The sequence below is a fragment of the Mustelus asterias genome, chromosome 27, assembly GCF_964213995.1.
Source record: "Mustelus asterias chromosome 27, sMusAst1.hap1.1, whole genome shotgun sequence".
NCBI classification, from domain to species: domain Eukaryota; kingdom Metazoa; phylum Chordata; class Chondrichthyes; order Carcharhiniformes; family Triakidae; genus Mustelus; species Mustelus asterias.
The window spans coordinates 14,288,028-14,311,141 of record NC_135827.1 but is presented as its reverse complement, the minus strand read 5'-3'; the positions used below and the strand labels follow the sequence as shown (position 1 = coordinate 14,311,141).

At 46.3% G+C, this 23,114-nt stretch overlaps 1 protein-coding gene across 1 annotated transcript in view; it reads right to left on the bottom strand.

Annotated features, from left to right (window-relative positions):
* Positions 1-23,114, bottom strand: part of robo3 (roundabout, axon guidance receptor, homolog 3 (Drosophila)) — a 322,494-nt gene that overhangs the window by 35,595 nt on the left and 263,785 nt on the right. The window contains exons 17-25 of the mRNA XM_078198844.1: positions 21,919-22,113; positions 19,280-19,303; positions 16,380-16,422; positions 16,135-16,283; positions 12,285-12,551; positions 10,353-10,488; positions 8,652-8,894; positions 6,487-6,674; positions 2,167-2,286 (exon numbers count right to left, since the gene is read on the bottom strand). Coding sequence (XP_078054970.1) covers positions 2,167-2,286; positions 6,487-6,674; positions 8,652-8,894; positions 10,353-10,488; positions 12,285-12,551; positions 16,135-16,283; positions 16,380-16,422; positions 19,280-19,303; positions 21,919-22,113 — 1,365 coding nt within the window. The remainder of the gene's footprint in view (positions 1-2,166; positions 2,287-6,486; positions 6,675-8,651; positions 8,895-10,352; positions 10,489-12,284; positions 12,552-16,134; positions 16,284-16,379; positions 16,423-19,279; positions 19,304-21,918; positions 22,114-23,114) is intronic.

The following is a 23,114-nucleotide window of genomic DNA, read 5'->3' as shown; positions in this document are numbered from 1 at the left end:
GTCCGCCCTACCCCCAACAGCACTCTGGATGTACTAACACAAAATGGACTGCAGTGGCTCAAGAAAGTGGCTCAAAGGCAATTAGGGATGGGCAACAAATGCTGGGCCGTCCAGCGATGTCCACATCCCATGAACAAGCAAAATAAAAAAATACTAAGATCTTGAAATATATTGCACGTCATAAGAAAACTCAAAATAAGATAAGATAATTTGACTTATGGATGCTTGATCTCTCCAGTTGTTTTCTAACTCAACAGCCTTGCATTCAAATTACCCATAGAATCATAGAGTCATAGAATCCCTACAATGACAAAGGAAGCCATGTGGCCCATCGACACTGCACCGACAACAATCCCACCCAGGCCCTATCCCTGTAACCCCACATATTTACCCTGCTAATCCCCCTGAAACTAAGGGGCGATTTATCATGGCCAATCAACTTAACCCGCACATGCTTGGAGTGTGGGAGGAAACCAGAACACCTGGAGGAAACCCATCAGACACAGGAAGAACATGCAAACTCCACACAGTGACCCCAGGCCGGAATCGAACCTGGCTCCCTGGCCCGGGGGATGTCATGATGTGGAGATGCCGGCTGGGGTAAACACAGTAAGAGGAGCATCTTGTATGGGCGGCACGGTAGCACAGTGGTTAGCACTGCGGCTTCACAGCTCCAGGGACCTGGGTTCAATTCCTGGCTTGGGTCACTGTCTGTGTGGAGTTTGCACATTCTCCCTGTGTCTGCGTGGGTTTCCTCCGGAGCACCCGGAGGATACAAGATGCTCCCTTTTGCTTCCCTTTCTCCACCGAGAACACAGACGCAATAAGAACCAATAGCTACACCCTCTGCTCATGCCACCCAAACCACATTCCCAAAGGATACAGTACATTCGGGGGAGGGGGGGGAAACTAAAAGGCACAAGCAGCAACTGTCTGAACCATTCAAACCCAAACGGAGCTAAAATATTAATTAGCTGCCTCCTCCAGGATACAAATTAGTGGCTTCTGATTTTCTCTTCCCACATGGCTTTGGCTAAAGTACACCTCAAGCTTTCAATGATAAAGTCCAATTCCTGACTTCCTATGTAAATATGGCATGTTGATATTACACTATCTCACCAGTGCTGGCACTGTAGTGCTTCAGTTAACACATTTTCCATCAACTCGCCCTGTGCTGCAGAGAAACTCCTGTGCTCCAATTAAACATGGGATTATGCATCCCAAATTTAATATCTGACTAAGATGTAGGCCGGAATTTTACCACCTCGTCGCCACGGGAATCGGAGGAGGCGAGGGGCGGATAATGGGAAGGTCCGTTGACCTCGGGCAGGATTTTACGGTTTCAGGACAAGAGGCAAGGAGTTGATGGATTTAAGCAATGCAGGAACAGTGAGTACGTTATAAGGCTAGCTACCCAGACTGGCGATGAGAAGGAAACTGTGTTCCACAGAGACAGACTGGGACCACTGCTAATCCCCATTTACATAGTACATGTGGACTTAAATCAGAAGCACAATCTCAGAATTTGCAGATGACACAAGATTGGAAGGTACAGTCAATAACCTGACAGGAAACAGGAAAACATAAATAGGCCAGCAAGATAAAGAAGTAATTGACAAATCTAACAAATCAATTACAATATAGGTAAATGTGAGGTAGTGCAAGAAAGAATAAGGAGTCACATACTCCTTGGAAAGCAAGATTCTCAATGGGTTAGGAGAATTCTAGAAGGAACACTTGTAGTGTAGATACACTTAAATTAGTGCCACACATGAGTAACTGTATAAAAAACGAAGAAATGGAATTCATTTTTGAGAGATACAATTGAAAAGCAGAGAAATTATGTTAAAACTACATCAAACCTGGGTTAGACCACATACTATAATATCACTGTAGAGGAGTTGCAAAGGAGTTGACAAAAATGATGCCAGAACTGAGAGATTATACCTGTCAGGAAGTTCATGTGAAACAGAAATACTGCATTGATCGGTTGGGTCAAATGGCCTATTTCAGTGGTGTAGTAATCTTATAACAATATGTACAAAATCTATAAGATGAAACTTCCAGATTTGGCGTGAGTGCAAAACGGATGGAAGGAGAAAACGTTGTGTGTTGATTTTAATAAGTTTTTAGTATTGGAAACTCGTAGCGTGGCCTGGAACTCACCTCCCTGAGAAAGGTCACGGCGGTATTGGCTGGGCTTGGCTTTCTTTTTGGCCCGGGCTTTCTGGCTGGGCGGAGTGTTCACACTGCTGCTGCCCATCATCGGGGTGTGTCTCGTCTTCCCTGGAAATCAGATACAAATTATTAAGGACAAAGGATCAGGCAGGCTTTCACGCTAGCCCATTAGTTCATGGTCACCAATACTGCTGTGTATGGACTTTTTTAAGTCCATACTTCTTAACTAATTGAATTCAAATATTCAAGTTACTAAGGGTGGCACGGTGGCACAATGGTTAGCACTGCTGCCTCACAGCACCAGGGACCCGGGTTCAATTCCGGCCTCGGCTCACTGTCTGTGTGGAGCTTGCACATTCTCTCTGTGTCTGTGTGGGTTTCCTCCGGGTGCTCCGGTTTTCTCCCACAGTCCAAAGATGTGCAGGTTAGGTTGATGGGCCATGCTAAATTGCCCCTTAGTGTCAGGGTGGATTAGCAGGGTAATTATGTGGGGTTACCGGAATAGGGCCTGGCTGGGATTGTGGTTGGTGCAAATGGCCTCCTTCTGCACTGTAGGGATTCTATGACCCTAAAAGTCCACGAGGAGTTGAGGCAAAATTGGAATGGAAAGCGAGAATTCCTGGGTTATTTGTATGCTTGCTGATCAAAATCTCATGTTGCTCCACTGCAAATCCTGGGCTGGATTCCGCAAACATTTGATTCCCAAAAGTACATTAGGGTCATGCCACGGCATACAGAGTATGATCCCAGAAGTCCAGTCTAAGACTTCGACACAGTTTAAAATTAAGTGATTCGGTTTAGATTTGTGTCCTATTGCCAATAGGGGGAGTGAACTTGGACCATCTCCAAAAAAGGAAGGAGGAATGGGAGACTGGAGAGATGGAAGTTGAGAAATCGTAACTCTCGTTGGCACAGTGTTACCATGGCTTCTGGGGTTTGACTGTTCTGGGCACAGTTCAACATCATCTCAAAGTCAAAGAGGGATGATGTCTGTGTTGTCAACACCAAGGGCGGGATTTTCTGACCGCACTCGCCCCAAAACCAGAAAATCCCGCCCGAGGTCAATGGACCTTTGCGTGGTCCGCCTCCCCACCCACCAAAATTCCTGTGGCGGGCGGGATGGGAAAATCAAGAGTTCCTGGGATCTTGAGAGATGAAAAACCTCTCCGTTGTCTTCACTGTTTCTTGTTAAGTATATGTAAAATCTTGCTGAATAAATTCGACTTGATTCATAAATACTAGTTATCCGTAACTTGTAGGTCAAGCATGAGCGAGGGCCTTTGCGTTAGAAATTAAAAATTTGGACCTTAGTTTTTATTGAATTAAAAATGTTTTATTCCTCAAAATCCTAAACCTTATACCAGCTCCTTTAGGATCCTTTTCTGTCCCCTCAACTCCCGTTCTCATGCTGTCGGATCCATTGCCAGGGGTGCCTGCCCTCCAGTACCTCATTCAAACACTTTTTCACCACTATGTTTCCAAGAGGGGCATTGAACCAGGGTGGGAATTGTGGTCAAGTCTGCTTCTGTTCTCAGCCATGGTCCACACTCAAGCAGAAACTGTGTAGGGATCAGGAGCAAGATCCGTGGATGATTTCCCCCTTTTTAATGCCAGTTATAGTTATTCTGTTGCTACTGTGGTTATGGTCGATTGGCAATGACCAGATATGCTTTCTACACACATAAGTAAGTACCATTCCACTTAACCAAAGTAAATGAAATGGCTATTTCCTGTGTAGCATTTAAATAATACCACTTAGTGTCAAGATAATAAAGTATTTATCAATAAATCATTGAGTACTTCTCTCATCTAACCTCACTCTGGATTCTTTTACATATCCACCATCTTCTGTTTGACTTGTTAACGATATTTCACTGCAATACATTGAATTGGAATGTTGTTTAAGTATTCAGAAAGAACTGAACATGATACCGATTGCAAGGTTGCAGGTCCAAACAGCGAGATGCTGAATCTGTAATATCACCAGACCTTGAGTGGCAACTTGTCTTATACTTCACACTAGTTTCCAACTCGGGGTCAATCACCTCCACCTCGTGATAACATGCAAAGTGCCAGGATACTGTCACAATGTCGGCATCTGGAAGGCTCCACCTCAAATGATTCCAACAATAAGTTTAAATGGGAGCCGGGTAACTCCTTAAGGATGAGATGCTTCCGGATTACGGGTAAAAAGCAGACATCGAAAGACTACGCTCGACTGAGTTTACAGAGTGCTGATGGGCAGAATGGCCTCCATGTGCACTACAAATTTCTTTGAATGAGATTCAAGAGATATAGATGATCTGGAGGAGGGGACGGAGTGTAGGGTAACGAAGTTTGCAGACGACACAAAGATAAGTGGAAAAGTGAATCGTGTGGAGGACGGAGAAGATCTGCAGAGAGATTTGGACAGGCTGAGTGAGTGGGCGAGGATATGGCAAATGGAGTATAACGTTGAGAAATGCGAGGTTATACACTTTGGAGGAAATAATAACAAATGGGATTATTATCTCAATGGAAACAAATTAAAACATGCTACCGTGCAAAGGGACCTGGGGGTCCTTGTGCATGAGACGCAAAAGCCCAGTCTGCAGGTACAACAGGTGATCAAGAAGGCAAATGGGATGTTGGCCTATATTGCGAAGGGGATAGAATATAAAAGCAGGGATGTCTTGATGCACCTGTACAGGGCATTGGTGAGGCCGCAGCTGGAATACTGTGTGCAGTATTGGTCCCCTTATAAGAGGAAGGATATATTGGCATTGGAGGGAGTGCAGAGAAGGTTCACCAGGTTGATACCGGAGATGAGGGGTTTGGATTATGAGGAGAGGCTGAGGAGATTGGGTTTGTACTCGTTGGAGTTTAGAAGGATGAGGGGGGATCTTATGGAGACTTATAAGATAATGCGGGGGCTGGATAGGGTGGAGGCGGAGAGATTCTTTCCACTTAGTAAGGAAGACAAAACTAGAGGACACAGTCTCAAAATAAAGGGGGGTCGGTTTAAGACAGAGTTGAGGAGGAACTTCTTCTCCCAGAGGGTGGTGAATCTCTGGAATTCTCTGCCCACTGAGGTGGTGGAGGCTACCTCGCTGAATATGTTTAAAGCGCGGATGGATGGATTCCTGATCGGTAAGGGAATTAAGGGTTATGGGGATCAGGCGGGTAAGTGGTACTGATCCACGTCAGATCAGCCATGATCTTATTGAATGGCAGGGCAGGCTCAAGGGGCTAGATGGCCTACTCCTGCTCCTATTTCTTATGTTCTTATGTTCTTAAGTGTATGTTAAAGAATGCCCAGTTTGTACCAGCAATAGGTAATGAAGTTGCAGCATGAAGCATATTAAAGATGTGCAAGTTAGATGGATTGGCCATGATAAATTGCTCCTTAGTGTCCCAAGATGTGTAGGTTAGATGGATTAGCTATGGCAAATGTGGAGCATTACGGGGATAGGGTGGGGGGGAGAGGGCTCGGTAAGATGCTCTGTTTGACAATCGGTGCAGACCTGATGGGCCAAATGGCCTCCTTCTGCACTGTAGGGATTCTACGATTCTAAATGGTCATAAACCAGGAAGTAGGAACACTTTGATAAAAGCAAAATTCTGCGGATGCTGGAATCTGAAACAAAAACAGAAAATGCTGGAAATTCTCAGCAGGTCTGACAGCATCTGTGGAGAGAGAATAGAGCACAGGCTTGGTGGGCCGAAGGGCCGGTTACTGTGCTGAACTGCTCTTTGTTCCTTTATACCAACATCCCCATCGGAAAGTGTATCAGGATTTGGTTCAACTGTGATGCCTTCCATTGGGGAACAGTCAGCCAACTCTCACTATCTGAGCTCACAGATGAAGAATGATCATTGGATTAAGGTCCTGGAGGAAGGCTATTCAGCATGGGACTACATTCTTGGCAGAGCCAGATCATCAGAACTGGGGACCAGAAAGAAGATTTAATCTTAATAAAACTCAGGACCGACCCTGGCAGAAAGAAAGCCACATTGGGCATTGGTCACCAGATCCTTGCAAAACCGTACCCTTGATATTGAATGAGGTGCAGCATTTCTAAAGTCATTTATTATGTTGGATCTCAGTTATTCACCAACATTGCCTGCCCAAATTATAGTGATTACATCCAATCAGTGTCATTTAACATAGCAGAAACAGCGTTCAACATCTGTTAATCATCTGTTGAACAACTATGATACACACATCTGTGAAACATCTGTTCACCAGGTGTCTTCATGCACTTGACCGTTTTGCTGACACTTGCTGATGTAAAGTTCTCTACCCAGGGATGGGTGGTTAAGCCTCACCTGCTCCAGGCACATTGATGTTTTCGGTGCTTATTGCTGGTGTTTGGCTCAGGTTGCGTTTGTGTCCATGCCGGTGTGGGCCAGCAGATTCCGCGATTGCGTCTTCATTCCCGTTGATGTTCTGGTTGCTCTGTGGCGTTGGAGGGGTTGGGGGTCTGGGCAGAGGGACTGGCCCCACTGGGAGCCGCCTGAAACAGAAGTGTAACTAGCGATAAGAAAGGGAAATTTCACAAACCCCAAGTTCCTGCCTCCACCCCCATCAAAAAACATTCTGGTTAAAAGGGTAACAAAAAATTTTATTCATTCGTGGGACATGAGCATCACCAGCTGGTCAGCATTGCCCATCCCTAATTGCCTTTTCTTCATTCATTTGTGGGACATGGGTGTCGCTGGCTGACCAGCATTTATTGCCCATCCCTAGTTGCCCTTGTTCAGAGAGCAGTTGTGAGTCAACCACATTACTGTGGCTCTGGAGTCACATGTAGGCCAGACCAGGGTAAGCACGGCAGATTTCCCTTCCCTAAAGGACGTAAGTGAACCAGATGGGTTTTCCCGACAATGGTTTCATGGTCATCAGTAGATTCTTAATTCCAGATAATTTTTAAAATTGCATTCAAATTCCACCATCTGCCGTGGCGGGATTTGAACCCGGGTCCCCAGAACGTTATGCAACTGTTTTGTGAAGAGGCCTGACTCATTCTGCCCCCTAGCATTTTGTGTTAAGGCAGGAGACTGATAAAATACTCATTCCCACTAAGTGGAATATTTAAGACTGTCTTCATCTGCTCACGCTGTGATTGTGGGATAATCTCAGCTTTTTATTCTAGAAGAGATCTTGCCGGAGGCAATGGTCGTTTACTCAGAAATATTTATTTGCATGCTATTTACAAAGACTGAAGACACACCCCAAGACATAGCTGGAGCTTCTCTGCGAGATGCTTCACACTCGCCTCTCACCGAGTGATGCCACCCCACTGTTCCTTATGCACATGCTCAGTAGCTATCGCTATATTTCTCCTCGAGTCTTTATCCCCACATTATTAAACACACTGGCCAAAATTCTCCAGCCGTTCATGCATCGCCGCTGCTGCCAGCGGGGATGGAGAATTTGACGCTCAGTCTAATCTCTGTTCACTGCAGCGGGACTGGAGAATCCTGCTGCTGTGAATGGCTGGAGAATCCCGTCCACATTTTCCTACTCCTCCCTCTCACAGTCTCTTGTGTCAGTGGTGTCAATCTCTGATTGTGTTCTCACATCTCTTTGAGGACATATACTGTCTAGAATTTTCTCCTTCATAGAATCCCTACAGTGCAGGAGGAGGCTATTTGGCCCCTGAAGTCTGCACCGACTCTCAGACAGAGCATCTTAACCAGGCCCATCCCACCCCTCCCTAACTCCGTAACCCCACACATTTACCCTGCTAATCTCCCTAACCTACACATCTTGGGACTCTAATGGGCAATTCATCATGGCCAATCCACCTAACTCACACACCTTTGGAGTGTGGGAGCACCCAAAGTAAACCAACGCAGACACGTGGAGAACAAAGAACAAAGAACAATACAGCACAGGAACAGGCCCTTCGGCCCTCCAAGCCCGCGCCGCTCCCCGGTCCAGGATTGAATCCTGAATCCAGGATCCCCGCCCAATTTTCCAGCCTATCTACATCCTAATATCCTATCCACCGAGCTGTCCCTCGCAGCTACGATGCTTTGTTCATCACAACCTAGCACAACGCACAAACTCCACATGGACAGTCAGCCAAGGCTGGAATTGAACCCAGGTCCCTGGCGCTTTGAGACAGCAGTGCTAACCACTGTACTACCGTGCCGCCCTAATTATTCAACGTCATTTATTTACATGTTAACTGTTTGCAAAGGCGAAACCAGGCCAGGACATAGCAGGAGCTGAGATATTTCATACTCATCTCCCATCAGTGAGTGACAAACAAAATTGTTTCATGGGACCATGATTGAGAATCAATAGAGTTATAGATGGACAAGGCCACGGAGAAATTTGAACAGAGAAATGACAGCTTTATATCCACTAAACTTTTTTGTGTGACAATCAAATCTTTGTTTCTCCATTTTATTCTTTAGCTCTTGAAATTATTGCAAAATAAACCATACAATACTTATAAGGATCAACATGTAAATCCACTCACCGGGGTAAATGCGGAATCTCAAACTGATGCAGCCTTGGAATGTCCTCAGTCGCCCCGTGCCCTGTTGACCGCACCTCCTCCCGCGGTGATGGTGTCAGCGTCGCTGTAGATTGCTGCCCATATGAAGTAGCAGGCGATGATGCCTCTCCTCGAGGCGGTGGAGGTGGGCCTTCCTCCTCGTGGGCACCTTCCACCAAGTAGGTCCTCTCAGGGAGTGGGGGGCACCACTCATCGATGCTGGGCCTGCAAAAGGATAGGAGCAAAATTTACTCTCAAGGGAAAAAAAAACTGAAGGGGAAGTGTTGCTCACTCAAATAATATAACATTGGTAGTGTTGAGTAGAGCCCTTTAAGGGTTGTAGTCTACCAGGGATCTCCGAGTTGTTGGAGCCACAAACCTTTGCGCACACCTGATTGCTGATCCATTCCCCATTACCTCTTCCCACTGTGGACATACAGGAAAGTGTCAACCAAGAGGTGAAAATATTGGAAAGCAAGATCTAGCCTCCAACCCACAATCATAATATTAAAAGTGGCGATGAGGCATCGCTAAGAGGGCAGCACGGTGGCACAGTGGTTAGCACTGCTGCCTCACAGCGCCATGGACCCAGGTTCAATTCCTGGCTTGAGTCACCGCCTTCTGGAGTTTGCACATTCTCCCCGTGTCTGCGTGGGTTTCCTCTGGGTGCTCCGGTTTCCCCCCACAGTTCAGAGATTAGCGGGTTAGGTGGATTGGCCATGCTAAATTGCCCCTTAGTGTCAGGGGGACTAGCTAGTGTAAATGCATGCGGTTATGAGGATAGGGCCTGGGTGAGTTTGTGGCTGATGCAGACTCGATGGGCCGAATGGCCTCCTTCTGCACTGTGGGAATCTATGATTCATACTAATGGCAGGTGGGGGCCTGTAAAGAAAAGGAATTGCATTTATATAGCAGTATTTACCCATCCCTAATTGCCCTTGAACTGGGTAGCTTTCGATGTATTCAGGACGTCCCAAAATGTTTTACAGACAATTAAATAATGTTGGAAATGTTGGCCGGAATTTGGCCATTCACGCTGGCGGAATTCTCTGGTCCCGTCGGCAGTGCATCCCCGGCCGCAGGTTTCCTGCTGGTGTGGGGTGATACCAATGGGAATTCCCATTGACAGCGGCGAGTCCAGAGAATCCCACTGCTAGCAAACAACGCACCACTTCCCGCTGGTGGAAACACGCGGTGGGAGGCCAGAGAATCTTGCCTGTAGTTCTCTCCTATAATTCCACATAAAATGCTTGATTCTGATGTTAGGGCTAGTATTGTAGTTCATAGAAATTGGACTCCATTCTTCATCATCTCAGTAATTACTTCATTTGACAGGTTTCTTGTGCTCATGAGTGTACACACCCTGATGACCTCTCTGATCATGGTTCCCAACGCAAGGTCAATCGGCATCATATTGTGGCCTTTGTGCTTTAGGCTTGGGACCCACTTGGTTGAGTTGGTACCAAAAACGTTAAAGATCCCCAGAACTAAGGTAGTGGCATTGAGACCATAATCAAATCAGCCGTGAGCTTACTGAATGGTGGAGCAGGACAGCAGGGCCGAATGGCCTACCTCTACTCCTAATTTGTGTAACAAAGCCCAGGGGCACGGGGCCCTGAGATGCCCAGGGGTTTCTAGAATTGAGTGTAGTTATAGTGAATGCTCCAGTGTTATGACACATACCCATACTCCAATTCCTCTTCATCCTCGTAGGAATCAATATCGACACTGGGGGGCGGGGGTGGGAGCAAGTCTGTCCAGTTCATGGGAGGGGCTTTCACCGGCTTGGCATTTAATTTCTGCTTCCCAGATTTCCCAACTGTGAAAGGGAAAACACAGGTTAGAACATCCAGTCTAACATTGTTTGTTTATTTATCAGTGTCACAAGTAGGCTTACATTTACACTGCAATCAAGTCACTGTGAAACTTCCCTGGTCGGTACACTCCGGCGCCTGTTCGGCTACACTGAGGGAGAATTTAGCATGGCCAATGCAACTAACCAGCACGTCTTTCGGACTGTGGGAGGAAACCGGAGCACGCTGAGGAAACCCACGCAGACACGGGGAGAACGTGCAGACTCCGCACAGTGACCCAAGCCAAGAATCGAACCCGGGTCCCTGGCGCTGTGAGGCAGCGGTGCTAACCACTGTGCTACTGCACTGGTGATTGCCTGATCGATTTCTGCTTCCAATTAGTCCCATTGTCACTCTTTTGCTCCTTCAGGTGAAACATTTAAGGTCCCATTTTGCTGTTCAGCAGATGTCAGAAACCCCTGATGTCACCATTAGAAGAGCAAGTGTATTCTGGTTACTGGCCGATACACCTCAATCAACACTAACCCTTCCCCATTCCTGATGCTGGGATATGGCCGGTGCAGAATGTCAGAGTTTATCTGCAAAACAGTCACTGCAATGATTCACTGTGCTAACTACAGAGGCACTGACCATAGTCTTCCAAACCTCTTTAGATACAGTGGAGGTCTCAGAGGTCTGGAGGACTGAAAAATGTTGCACCTTTGTTTTAGAGTTTATTTATTAATGTCACAAGTAGGCCTCCATTAACACTGCAATGAAGTTACTGTGAAAATCTCCTAGTCGCCACACTCCAGCACCTGTTCTGGAGGATGTATCATGGCCAATCCACCTAACCAGCACGTCTTTTGGGTTGTGGGAGGAAATTAGAGCACCCGGAGGAAACCCACGCAGACATGGAGAGAACGTGCAGACTCCACACGGACAGTGACCCAAGCCGGGAATCGAACCCAGGTCTCTGGCGCTGTGTGGCAGCAGTGCTAACCACTGTGCCACCAGAATAATGATAAGCTCAGCAACTGCAGGCTAGTCAGTTTGAACTCGGTGGTGGGAAAGCTTTTAAAAGGATAATCCCAGACAAAATGAACAGTTATGGATTAATTAAGAAAAACCAGCACATATTGGTTAAAGGCGACTCATGTTTAGCTAACCTGATCAAGTTTTTTTGATGAGATAAGAGTGAATTTTGATGAAATCACTCCAGTTGATGTGGTATTTATGAACCTCCGAAAGACATTTGATATAGTGCCACATGAAAGACTTATCGTTAAGTTAAAGCTCACGGATTAAAAGGGACGGTGGGTGGCTGGCGGGGTGTTAGGATGGGTACAGGCTCCGACTGTGGGGGTGGGCGAGGGGGAGGGGCTGATGACTGGGGGGAAAGACAAGGGGGAGGGGGGGAGAAGATGCCAATGATTGTAGAGAAATGCAGACTCCCATTGGGGGTAGGGATGGGGACGGGAGCCCCTGAGACCTCCATGGTGTGCTGGGGAGGGGTTCATTCAGATTCTGATCTCTGCAGCTGGGTTTTGCTGCTGTTTCTAGCACACCCCCCTCCCCACCTGCCGTAACCCCTGCTGCTTGATGGTATGAATTGCACCCTCTGGATTTTGTTTGGCAGAGTGTGATAGGATCTGGAGAGAAAACCGACTGGTTTGTCTGGAGAGAAACACACCGGTTTCCTCGCTGGAAACAACACTGCCATTTTCACCATCTTCTCTTTCGGGTGCTGACGGTTCTATCAAGTTTTTATTTTAGCTGGTTATCGCTTTGATTGAATGGTGCCGATTATCAGACATCTTACCAGCTTCTGTCCTGGCACGTTCGGGCTGTGAGTACTGGGCATTGGAGGGCCCAGGCTGGAGACCCCAGTGCCCATTGACAGGGTCTGCTGTGTATTGGTTCTGAACTCCAAGTGGGACCACAGGCGTGCTGGCGTATAAGGTGGTCTGCTGAGCGTTGAACGTACGCATCTCGTCGCTGGCAGAATCGATGGTGCTGTAGATGGGCCCATCTGATACCATGGTTCCAAACTTCTCCGTCTGAGCAATGTAGTTGGAAATGCCTGCGTCTGGATCGAGGTACAGAGCAAATGAAACATTCAGCAACAATGAGATTTGTCAATAGAGTCCAGAGGCAGCAGGAGTTAACAGAGCAGAAAGTGGTCGTCAATAATTCACTCAGCTTTCCTTAACGTGAATGACCCAAAACTGTTTGAAACTATTGGGATCCATCAGAACATTGGAGGTCGTTATGATGGATTGGTACAGAATTCCTTGCAGGGTTGATGTCCTGGGATGGGGGCCCTCAAGAGTCATTTGTGGGAGAACTCAAGGCCCATTGCTGAGCTAATGCTGGGAACATGACAAAGAGGGAAGGCAATGGAAGAATTAAAGTTTGAGGGAGAGGTAGAGACTTGTTGATGTTATGGAGGTGGAAGTAGATAGTCTTGGTAGTAGCGTGGATAAGTGGCTGAAGCCCATGTCATGGTCAAAGTCAAGGTCCCAATCTGTCTCGCTGAGTCTCGGATTGTGCCCATGATGAGCAATGGAGTCATTGGCTGGGAAACAGAGTACACGGTCAAGGGCTCAGGACAACAGTCTCCATTGGAGGCATTTACTGCTCATCAAGAAACAGGAGGGGACCGAGGATAAAGACTGGGAGGAGGGGGAGAGTCCGGAGGTAATGGCGAGGGAGTGGAGACTGCAGGAGATTCTTCAGCTAACAGTGGATGGATAGGAATTGAAAAAGGCCACCACTGTGGTGAGGCATTAGAGGATGAAACTGAGCTCAAGACTGCAGACAAGTGGAGAATCACAAAGAAAAACAGTTAACCAGGGTCACAGTCCCAAAGCTATTGATAATTGCTGTTCTAATGCTGCGGCAGGGATAAAATCCTCAGGAAGGAAGTTCCTCCTGAGTTTCCTATTGGGTTTGTTAGGGGGTTACTATCTCATATTAATGGCCCTCAAGTTTGGATTTCCAACAAATAAAGAACAAAGAACAGTACAACACAGGAACAGGTCCTCTGGCCCTCCAAGCCTGCGCCAATCATGATGCCTACCTAAACTAAAACTGCATGCATTTAAAGTCCGGATCCTTCCATTCCCATCCTATTCATGTCTTCGTCTAGTTGCCCCTTAAATGCCGCTATCATATCTGTTCCCACTACCTCCTCAGGCAGCGCGTTCCAAACATTCACCAGCCTCTGTAAAAAAATCTTGCCTCGCACATCTCCTCTAAACTTTTCCCCATGCCCCTTAAACCTATGTCCCCTCGTACTTGACTTTTCTACCCGAGGAAAGAGCATCTGACTATCCACTCTGTCCATGCCACTTATAACTTTGTAAACCTCTAACAGGTCACCCCTCAACCTCCATCGTTCCAGTGAGAACAAACCGAGTTTATCTAACCTCTCCTCATACCTATTACCCTCCAGACCAGGCCACACCCTGGTAAACCTCTTCTGTACTCTCTCCAAAGCATCCACACCCACAAATGAAAACATTTTCTTAATTTCTACCCAATCAAAGACTTTCATAATTTTAAAATCCTCTCTCAGTTGCTGAATCTTCCCTGAGAAAAGTGCCCAGTCTGTTCAGTCGCCTTGAACTTAGTACTGCTATCATCCTTTTGAATCTTTGTAGCACCTTCTCCAGTGCCTTTATATCTTTCCCAGAATATAAAGATGAGAACTGTGCACAGTATGTGGTCTAACCAAGTTCTATGATGCTGAACTGAGGGGAGTGCTGCATTGCTGGAGGAGCATGAGACAATAATCAAGATCCATCCAAAAAAGATTTCCTGTTGCATGTTAAAGATCTCATGACATTGTGTAAAAACCACTGGGCAGTTTACATCATGCTCTGGTCAACATTATTCCCTCGGTTAATGCCAGCAAAAAGATAAACTCACTGGCGAACCATCTCAGTAACAGTGAAAGTTTCCTGAGTACAAAATGCCCAATGTGTTTTACTCACTCAACAACAGTAACTGCAATCTTATGTAACCATCTACATGAAGCACTTCAAGGTGTCTCTATGAGGTTTAATGACATTAAACCTCATAGAGACACGGATATCAGAAGGACGTATTTTACACAGAGGGTGGTGGGGGCCTGGAATGCGCTGCCGGGCAAGGTGGTGGAGGCGGACACACTGGGAACGTTTAAGACTTATCTAGACAGCCACATGAATGGAGTGGGAATGGAGGGATACAAACGAATGGTCTAGTTTGGACCAGGGAGCGGCGCGGGCTTGGAGGGCCGAAGGGCCTGTTCCTGTGCTGTATTGTTCTTTGTTCTTTATTATCTGTGTCACTGAGAATGAGTTGCAGACAGAGCCTTGGATCATCGGCAGCCTCTGGTGATAACTAGTTCTTTGCCCCAAATAATACAATGAATATGTTAACGCACAATATGAAAGGTTGACTCCACCTTTCATTTCACCTCTCTCCTTGAGCAAGATAGGCCTTGATATTAACCCTGCAGGAGAGGATCATTCGGGAAGAGGAGGGTGTTAAAAAATTTTAAAATTGGGAAAGTGTCCGCAACTCATTCTCAGTGTCACAGTTCATGGGTGTTGGTAAATTGGGATCTCACAGTGCAAGTGGGAGCCTGAAATAAATGTAACAGTTTCCAGCTATGTTGGGCCTGTGCTTGGGAAAGCCAGGAGAGAAGTGGAGGCAGGAACGGCCAGAGACAGAAGGAAGTACCTCCTTCTCCACTGGATTCTCCCCATGCTGATGTTCTTTCCAGCATCCTCCCTACCTCCCTGTATATATCCATCCAGGGCCCCTGCAATGGCATCTTGTCATAGCATCACACCCAAGAATTGGAACTCAGCACAGATGGGGCTGTAGGTATGACATGCCTTAGGTTTGGTGATGCAGTGGTTATTTTACTGGCCTACTCATCTAAAGACAGATTCTAATAATCGAGCTGAACGTTGGACACCCAGTGCAGTGGTTTGAGAATTGAAATTCGGTTCAAAACAACTGGAAACAAAATGCTGCCGTTGGCAAAAGTGATCACAAAACTGTCGGAAGACTGAGAAATCCCAACCACTTGACTCTTCCTCAGGGATAAATCTCAAGTTCTTAGCTGGTCTGGCCTATATGTGATTCCAGTGTCCCACACCAAAATGGCTGTCTCTTAACTGCCCACTGAAGTGGCCTCACAACCACTCAGTTGTATCAAACTGTGCAAACATGTAGCCCACCACCACCTTCGAAAGGCAACTGGAGACAGACATTCAATGTCAGCTTTGTCAAGGACAACCATACCCCAAAAATACATTTCTCAAAAGGCTTGGTAGAGCAAAATGCCCCAATACGTGAGACCATTTCTATTTGAACAATAGCCATCCATCCCTTAATTGACAACCTGACACGAGCGTACATCATTTTATTAATTGCCCGAAAATGAAACATAAAAGTGTGATTCTCCAAAGCTGTAGTCCCAGCGGGGAGCTGTGCCTATTAGGAGCGCAGCTCAGAAAATCTAAAAGCTGATATTGCTGTTGCGTCGCACACAGCACTGGCTAGTGCCCGCTGGATATTGTATTCAACATCCACTCTCCTGCACACACAGTATAAACAGTCGTATGATGACAGATACCTCGTGCGCCCTCGTGGGCACCCAGTGCCTCACTCACCATTGTAGAATCGCTCCGTAGCTTCATGCTTTGCCATGCAGGAGCTGGCATTGCTTTCCTTCCCGTTCCCGTTGCGCATCAGGTTAGTGGTTGGCCACGAGTCTGCCAGCCAGGGGTAGTTGGTGACATTTGCATTCAGGATTCCTGGCCTGTGGGGAGACATCAGGAGGTGACTACCACAGCTCTGTGTTGCTAATTAAAAACTTGGTATGTCGATTTATTTAAATGAGTTGTTTGTGACTTGCCTGCTGCTCGAAATACCCGAGGCTTCTGCATGTGGAAAAGCTACTGCATAAAAGCAAAAGCCAGTTAAACCTTTACAACAAACTGCATCCTTACACCATAGTGAAGTCATAAAACAAGTATGATTATAAAATGAACATCAAGTTCAAAATGCAACCTTACAAACTGACCTCCCACCAGTAGTACTGCTGCTTTCTGGTTCAGATAGAAAGATAAACCTATGGTCAACTTATGAAGGGGGCAGCTCAGTGGCACAGTGGTTAGCACTGCTGCCTCACAGCGCCAGAGACCTGAGTTCGATTCCCAGCTTGGGTCACTATCTGTGTGGAGTCTGCATTTTCTCCCCGTGTCTGAGTGGGTTTCCTCCGGGTGCTCCGGTTTCCTCCCACAGTCTAAAGATGTGCATGTTAGGTTGATTGGCCAAGCTAAATTGACCCTAGTGTCAAGGAATTAGCAGGGTGAATATGTGGGGTTACGGGAATAGGGTCTGGGCGGGATTGTGGTCGGTGCAGACTCGATGGGCCGAATGGCCTCCTTCTTCACTGTAAGGATTCTATGATTCTAAATGTCTACAGGGCCTCAAGGTTTCGGGGGTCAGGCAATTATTCTTGCAGCAGGATGGCCAAGATGTGACAGGCTGAATGGCCTCCTTGTATGCTGTAACCATTTTATGATTCAATTAAAAATGACTGGTTGCACAAAGTCTATGCTGCCTCTCGAGTGCAGGATTGAGAGAATGCTGCACTTTCAGCGGCGCTGCCTTCTAGACAAGATGTTAAACAAAGGTAAAAAAAATCCTATGGCAATATTCAAATCGGAGTGAAGAGTTCTCCCTGGTGTCCTGGCCAATATTTGCACTTTGCCAAACATCATCAAGACAGTCAGTGTCATGTTGCTGTTTGTGGGAGATATTCTCCGCAGATTGGGTGGCCTTGGGTGCCACATAACAACAATGACTAAACTTCAAAAGTGCTTCACTGCTTCTAAACCACTTTGGACCCCCTGCGGTCTTGAAAGACACAGCAAGTGCAAATTGCATATTTCATGGGTTGGCCTGTAAAATATTCCACTGTTATTGCTGAAAAGAGAGACATGTTGCTGAAGTTTTTCACTTCATCAGGACAAACGCAAGAATATCAAATTTCAAATGATGCCAACAATTTCTACAAATGAGAAAAAGATACTGATTGGTTGGCAAGTAACTCTGGCTGAGGCATTGCCATGGAGACAGCCATGAGCAGCATGGTGGCACAGTGGTTAGCATTGCTGCCTCACAGCGCCAGGGACCAGAGTTCGATTCTGGCCTTGGATCACTGTCTGTGTGGAGTTTGCACATTCTCCCCATGTCTGCGTGGGTTTCCTCCGGGTGCTCCAGTTACCTCCCACAGTCCAAAGATGTGCAGGTTAGGTGGATTGGCGTGGGGTTACAGGGCATAGGATGGAGGGAGGGCCTAGGCGGGATGTTCCTTCGAAAAGGTCTGGTTGGACTTTTGTGAAAATCAGTCATTTCTAAATGAGAATGTGAAATCAAAGATGCTCTGGCTGTACGTTGTCATTCACACAGCACATATTTGGGAGCATGGAACACATTGTCTGCTGACCATTTTGGTCAGAAAATTGGACGCAAATGCAGCAACTTTTCTGGCATGTGATGTTGATGGATGTAGCTCCACTTTGGGAGTTTATGGTCAAACAACAAACGAGGAAAATGGTTTGATTTTGTGCCTGAATTGATCATGATGGATTTTCTCTCTTCGTTACTGCTGAGGAATGCTCAGTTCTCAGGAGCAGCACAACAGTAAGTGGGTGGCGATCTATAACCTCACATCCATGTCACCCATTACGTTGCCACAGAATTGCTAGGGGGTTACTTGGAACTTGCCCCTGGTAGTAGGTACAGGCTGGGGAATGCTATACCCATTCATCTGAGCTTTCTCAAAGTGCCCCCACGGGCCATCGGCGCGAAGCAACACCCCAGAAAACTGGAAAAGCTCATCAAGTCTGACAGCATCTGTGGAGAGAGAATAGAGCTAACATTTTGAGTCTAGTTGGGTCACCCAGACTGGAAACGTTGGCTCTCTTTTCTCTCCCACAGATGCTGTCAGACCTGCTGAAATTTTCCAGCATTTTCTGTTTTTGCTTCAGATTCCAGCATCCGCAGTAATTTGCCTTTTCTGTTAGCTAGTGATGGGCTACATTTTCTCACATTAGAATATAATTTGTGTTTCTATTTCCTATTGTATAGTTGATATTCATAATTGAGTGTAAATGTGCTTTCAGGGCTGAATTATCAGGGCTTGAGAGTTGGATGTGGTCGGGATTTTGGTCCCTGTCTTTTAGAAGAGTCATCTTATATAATGAAAATGACTACATTTCCGTTCCTTTGGTGTCTGGACCCAGCCTGATTGATCCATGTTAATTTATTTCTCTCTCTTTTTTTTGCTTACAGCAGTTCCTTGAAGAGAAAATCCATTTTATTGACCGGCTGTCTCTGCAAGGTTGACAGGCGGCCATTTTCTCATCAGGTTCCCAAACAGTCCGGCACTCCCAGCCTATACTTAATGCGGCATCACAAGGGTGCACAATGCACTGAATAAAATTGATCTGACTCAGGGCTACCATTCCGGATAAATCATTTAATTTAAAAAGACAGCCAGGAATTAGCTTGCAGCTCATATAATAGGAGTGCACTGAACCTCTACAGTCGAGATAATTTTCGTGTGTCCGTTCCAAACAAGACAGCTCATCTGATGTGGCCATGTAAAAGCTGAGAAGAGCAACGCCCTTATTGAATGGCTATGTCCTTTGCTGCTTTCCTTCACAAACATTGCCTTTGTTCCTTTGTGAACGGCAAGGCAAGAGTTCAAAATTTCAGAGAACAGATAATGACTATATAACATACCTGCTGGAGTGTACGCAAAGGACGCTGTAAAGCAAAGGAAAGAGCATCATCAGCAGGCGGAATTAACACTTTACCATAATACGTAGGAGCAGAGGTAGGCCATTCGGCCCATCAAGTCTATTCCGCCAACCATTCACCAAGATACTGACTGATCTGATCTGATAATCCTCAACTCCACTTTCCCACCTTACCCCCATAACCTTTGGTCCCTTTACTGATGAAAAGATCTGTTTATCTCAGCCTTGAACATACCTCACGACCCAACCTCTATGACTCTTAGTGGGAAGGCGATGGCCGAGTGGTATATCGTGGTATTATAGTGGGGTGGCACGGTGACAACAGTGGTTAGCACTGCTGCCTCACAGCGCCAGGGACGTGGGTTCGATTCCCGGCTTGGGTCACTGTTCCTGTGGAGTTTGCACATTCTCCCCGTGTCTGCGTGGGTTTCCTCCGGGTGCTCCGCTTTCCTCCCACAGTCCAAAGATGTGCGGGTTAGGTGGATTGGCCGTGCTAAAATTGCCCCTTGGTGTCGGGGGACTAGCTAGGGTAAATGCATGGGGATAGGGTCTGGGTGAGATTGTGGTTGGTGCAGACTCGATGGGCCCAATAGCCTCCGTCTGCACCGTAGGATTCTATGATCTATGATTCTAGACTGTTAAACTCAGCTCATGTTCTGGGGACCTGGGTTCGAATCCCGCCACAGCAGATGGTGGAATTTGAATTTAATAGAAAAAATCTGGAATTAAGAATCTACTGACGACCATGAAGCCATTGACGATTGTCGGAAAAACCCATCTGGTTCACTAATGTCCTTTAGGGAAGGAAATCTGCCGCCCCTACCTGGTCTGGCCTATATGTGACTCCAGAGCCACAGCAATGTGGTTGACTCTCGGGCAACTAGGGATGGGCAATAAATGTTGGCCATGTCCCACAAAGGAATTTAAAAAACCCTCTGCAGTAAAGAATTCCACAGATTCATTACCTTCTGAGAGTAGAAAATCCTCCTCATCTCTGTCTTAAAAAGACGATCTCTTACTCTGAGATTATGCCCTCTGGTCATAGACTCTGCCACAAGGGAAAACGACATTCTTTGCGTTGTCCAGGCCATGCTGTTAATTGACCATATTCACCAAGGAGCATCATGGTCATTCACAAATATGGCCGCTGATTTCTATTTTGGCAGGATCAGGTACTCATCATTCTAAAGCTAATGTGCCATCCGTTGAGCAAAGATGCACAGAATTTGAAATTGGAAAAAGTAATTGAAATGATCTCGTTTGAGGAAAGTTAGGGTCAAAACTGGAAAATCAAAATCGCCGACATCTAATTGTTTTTAGACTTAAGAAGGAAATTGCAACCGTGGCTGTGCAGTGCCGCAGGTGAATAGTCCCTGGGTCAGTGTCTGAATTTCCCCATGCCTCTTAATTCAGCTGCGCTCTAAGAGGGATCACCAAGGGGAAAGGTTCTTCCCCATTCGGAGGGTACATTCAGTTGGTGTGCCCGGAGCCAGTCTGTTTGCCTATTGGCTCGGCTGAAGCACGGTGGCTGAGAGGGAACAAAAGCGATTTGTTTCTTTCAACATAAAATGTTTGAATTTTAATGGACGCAAGTATGGAATGCATGGAACTGTCACATGACTTTATGACAATGGCAGGAAGGGGCCCATGGGGAAAGGTACCTCATTATTGGTGGATTCAGGAAAGGAGGGAAAGACCCAAGTAAAGTACATGAGCAAATAATATACGGTATTGAGGGTTTTGCTGCCATTGAAAGTGGCCAAGGAATCAAAGGGATCATGCTCTGTGGTTGAGGTGGGTGGATGAGAATATTCAGTGAGTGTGTTTAGTCTACACCCTACAATAGAGATGTGGAGGAGTTACTTGGGGGCGGCATGGTGACACAATGGTTAGCACTGCTGCCTCACAACGCCAGGGACTCGGGTTCAATTCCGGCCTCTGGTCACTGTCTGTGTGGAGTTTGTACATTCTCCCCGTTTCTGCGTGGGTTTCCTCCGAGTGCTCTGGTTTCCTTCCACAGTCCAAGAATGTGCAGGTTAGGTTGATTGGCCATACTAAATTGACCCTAGTGTCAGGGGATTAGTAGGGAAAATATGTGGGGTTACGGGGATAGGGCCTGGGTGGGATTGTGGTCGGTGCAGACTTGATGGGCCGAATGGCCTCCTTCTGCACTGTAGGGATTCTATGATATGCACAAGACACCTCTGCATGATCTAACCCACGCTGACTCCCATTCTCACACTGCCTTGATTTTTCAGTTATCGTGATGTTCATATCCCTATAAGCCTTATTCCTGACTGCATCCGTAACCTCCTCCAGTCCTACAATCCATTGAGATTCCTGCTCTTCTCTACGTCTCTCCTTTTTCCCCTGATCTTCATCACTCCACGGTTAATGACTGTGTCTCCAATTGTCAAGGCTCCAAGTTCAGGCATTCCCTTCATAAACCTCTCCACTTCCTTTTCCTTTCGAATAAGACCGAAAGCCTACCTACTCTTCAGCACATGTCCGAATACCTCCAATGTGTTACATTACATCTGATGACATTCTTGTGAAATGCCTTGGGCACTATGTGGGAGGCGCCGTGACAATATAAGTTGTTGTTGTGGCTGTCCTACTCACCAGTGAAGTGACTGAGCTCCTTCCTTTTCTTTCTTCGGCAGTACAGCCACACACTGAAGCCCATCAGAATCACCCAGCATGCCCCTCCAATGCCCGCGATGAACGCCGGCTGTTTCACCACGTCCGTGATCTGCTCTGCCAGGCTGACATTTCCATTGTCCTCGATGGGAACGGGTTCCTGGTCCGAACTTGGATCTGGGGAAAGTTGAACAGGTTAGAAGAGGCTCAAAAAGTTGACAAAAATGAAGCAGTTTAAAAGAAATCAGGTTGGAAATCCATCACGGACAGTAATGGGAAAAGAGCGATAAGGAATTCTCCACCCGTTTCACACTCCACCAGTTTTTCATCGGTCCCGGGATGCAGTTTTGCCGAATTCTCTGAGTTGAAATGTTAGGCTCGGTTTTTGTGGACTTTTGGAGACACAGCGGGCCTGAGAGATGCAACCCGAATTCAGAAGTCTTGTCCCCATTTCTGGTTGATCCCATTTTCACCAACAGGGGAAAAGACATTATTCACACATGAAGGAAACACAAACTTAGCAAGGCTATCTGAATTCCACACTACTGAGTTCAAATCGATCCCATTCTTGCAATGGCAAAAGATCTGATTCTGCTATGTGGGAGTCACAAATTTATGGAGGCAGCATGCAAATGGCAGTTAAATGTGTATGTAGAACTGTTAAACTGTAAAGGTATTTAAGTCCCCAGCCCTTTAAAAATGACAAAAAGCAGCCTGCCTGTGTCAGAGTGGAAAAATATCTGCTCAAGAAGGTACAATAGCTGTTTGCTGGCGTTACCCCAAGGACTCTCATTATATCACAACTAATAGTTGGCTGAATTCCGCATCCTATAATTATCCTAACAAGGGGTTAGAAAGTTTTATTGACAGTTCAAAGAGTTGAGGAGGTTATGAATGCAAGTCTGATTGTTTTGATAAGGAATTGAGTATTTTAGGGAGAATAAGGGTTTTGAACGTGCTTTCGTGAATGGGAACATTTATTAAATATAGTAAAGGCTGTAATAGATATTTATTTTATTTCATCTTAATATGACTCCCAAGGTCTGCCCATGATGGATAGTGGGTAAATTGGCATGGTGTGTGTAAGGGCAAAAGATAGTGCGTGGGAGGCATGGGTTGATATAAATTGGTATTATGTTGGCATGGGGGTTATAAACAGCCATGGTTGTTGGGTAGGG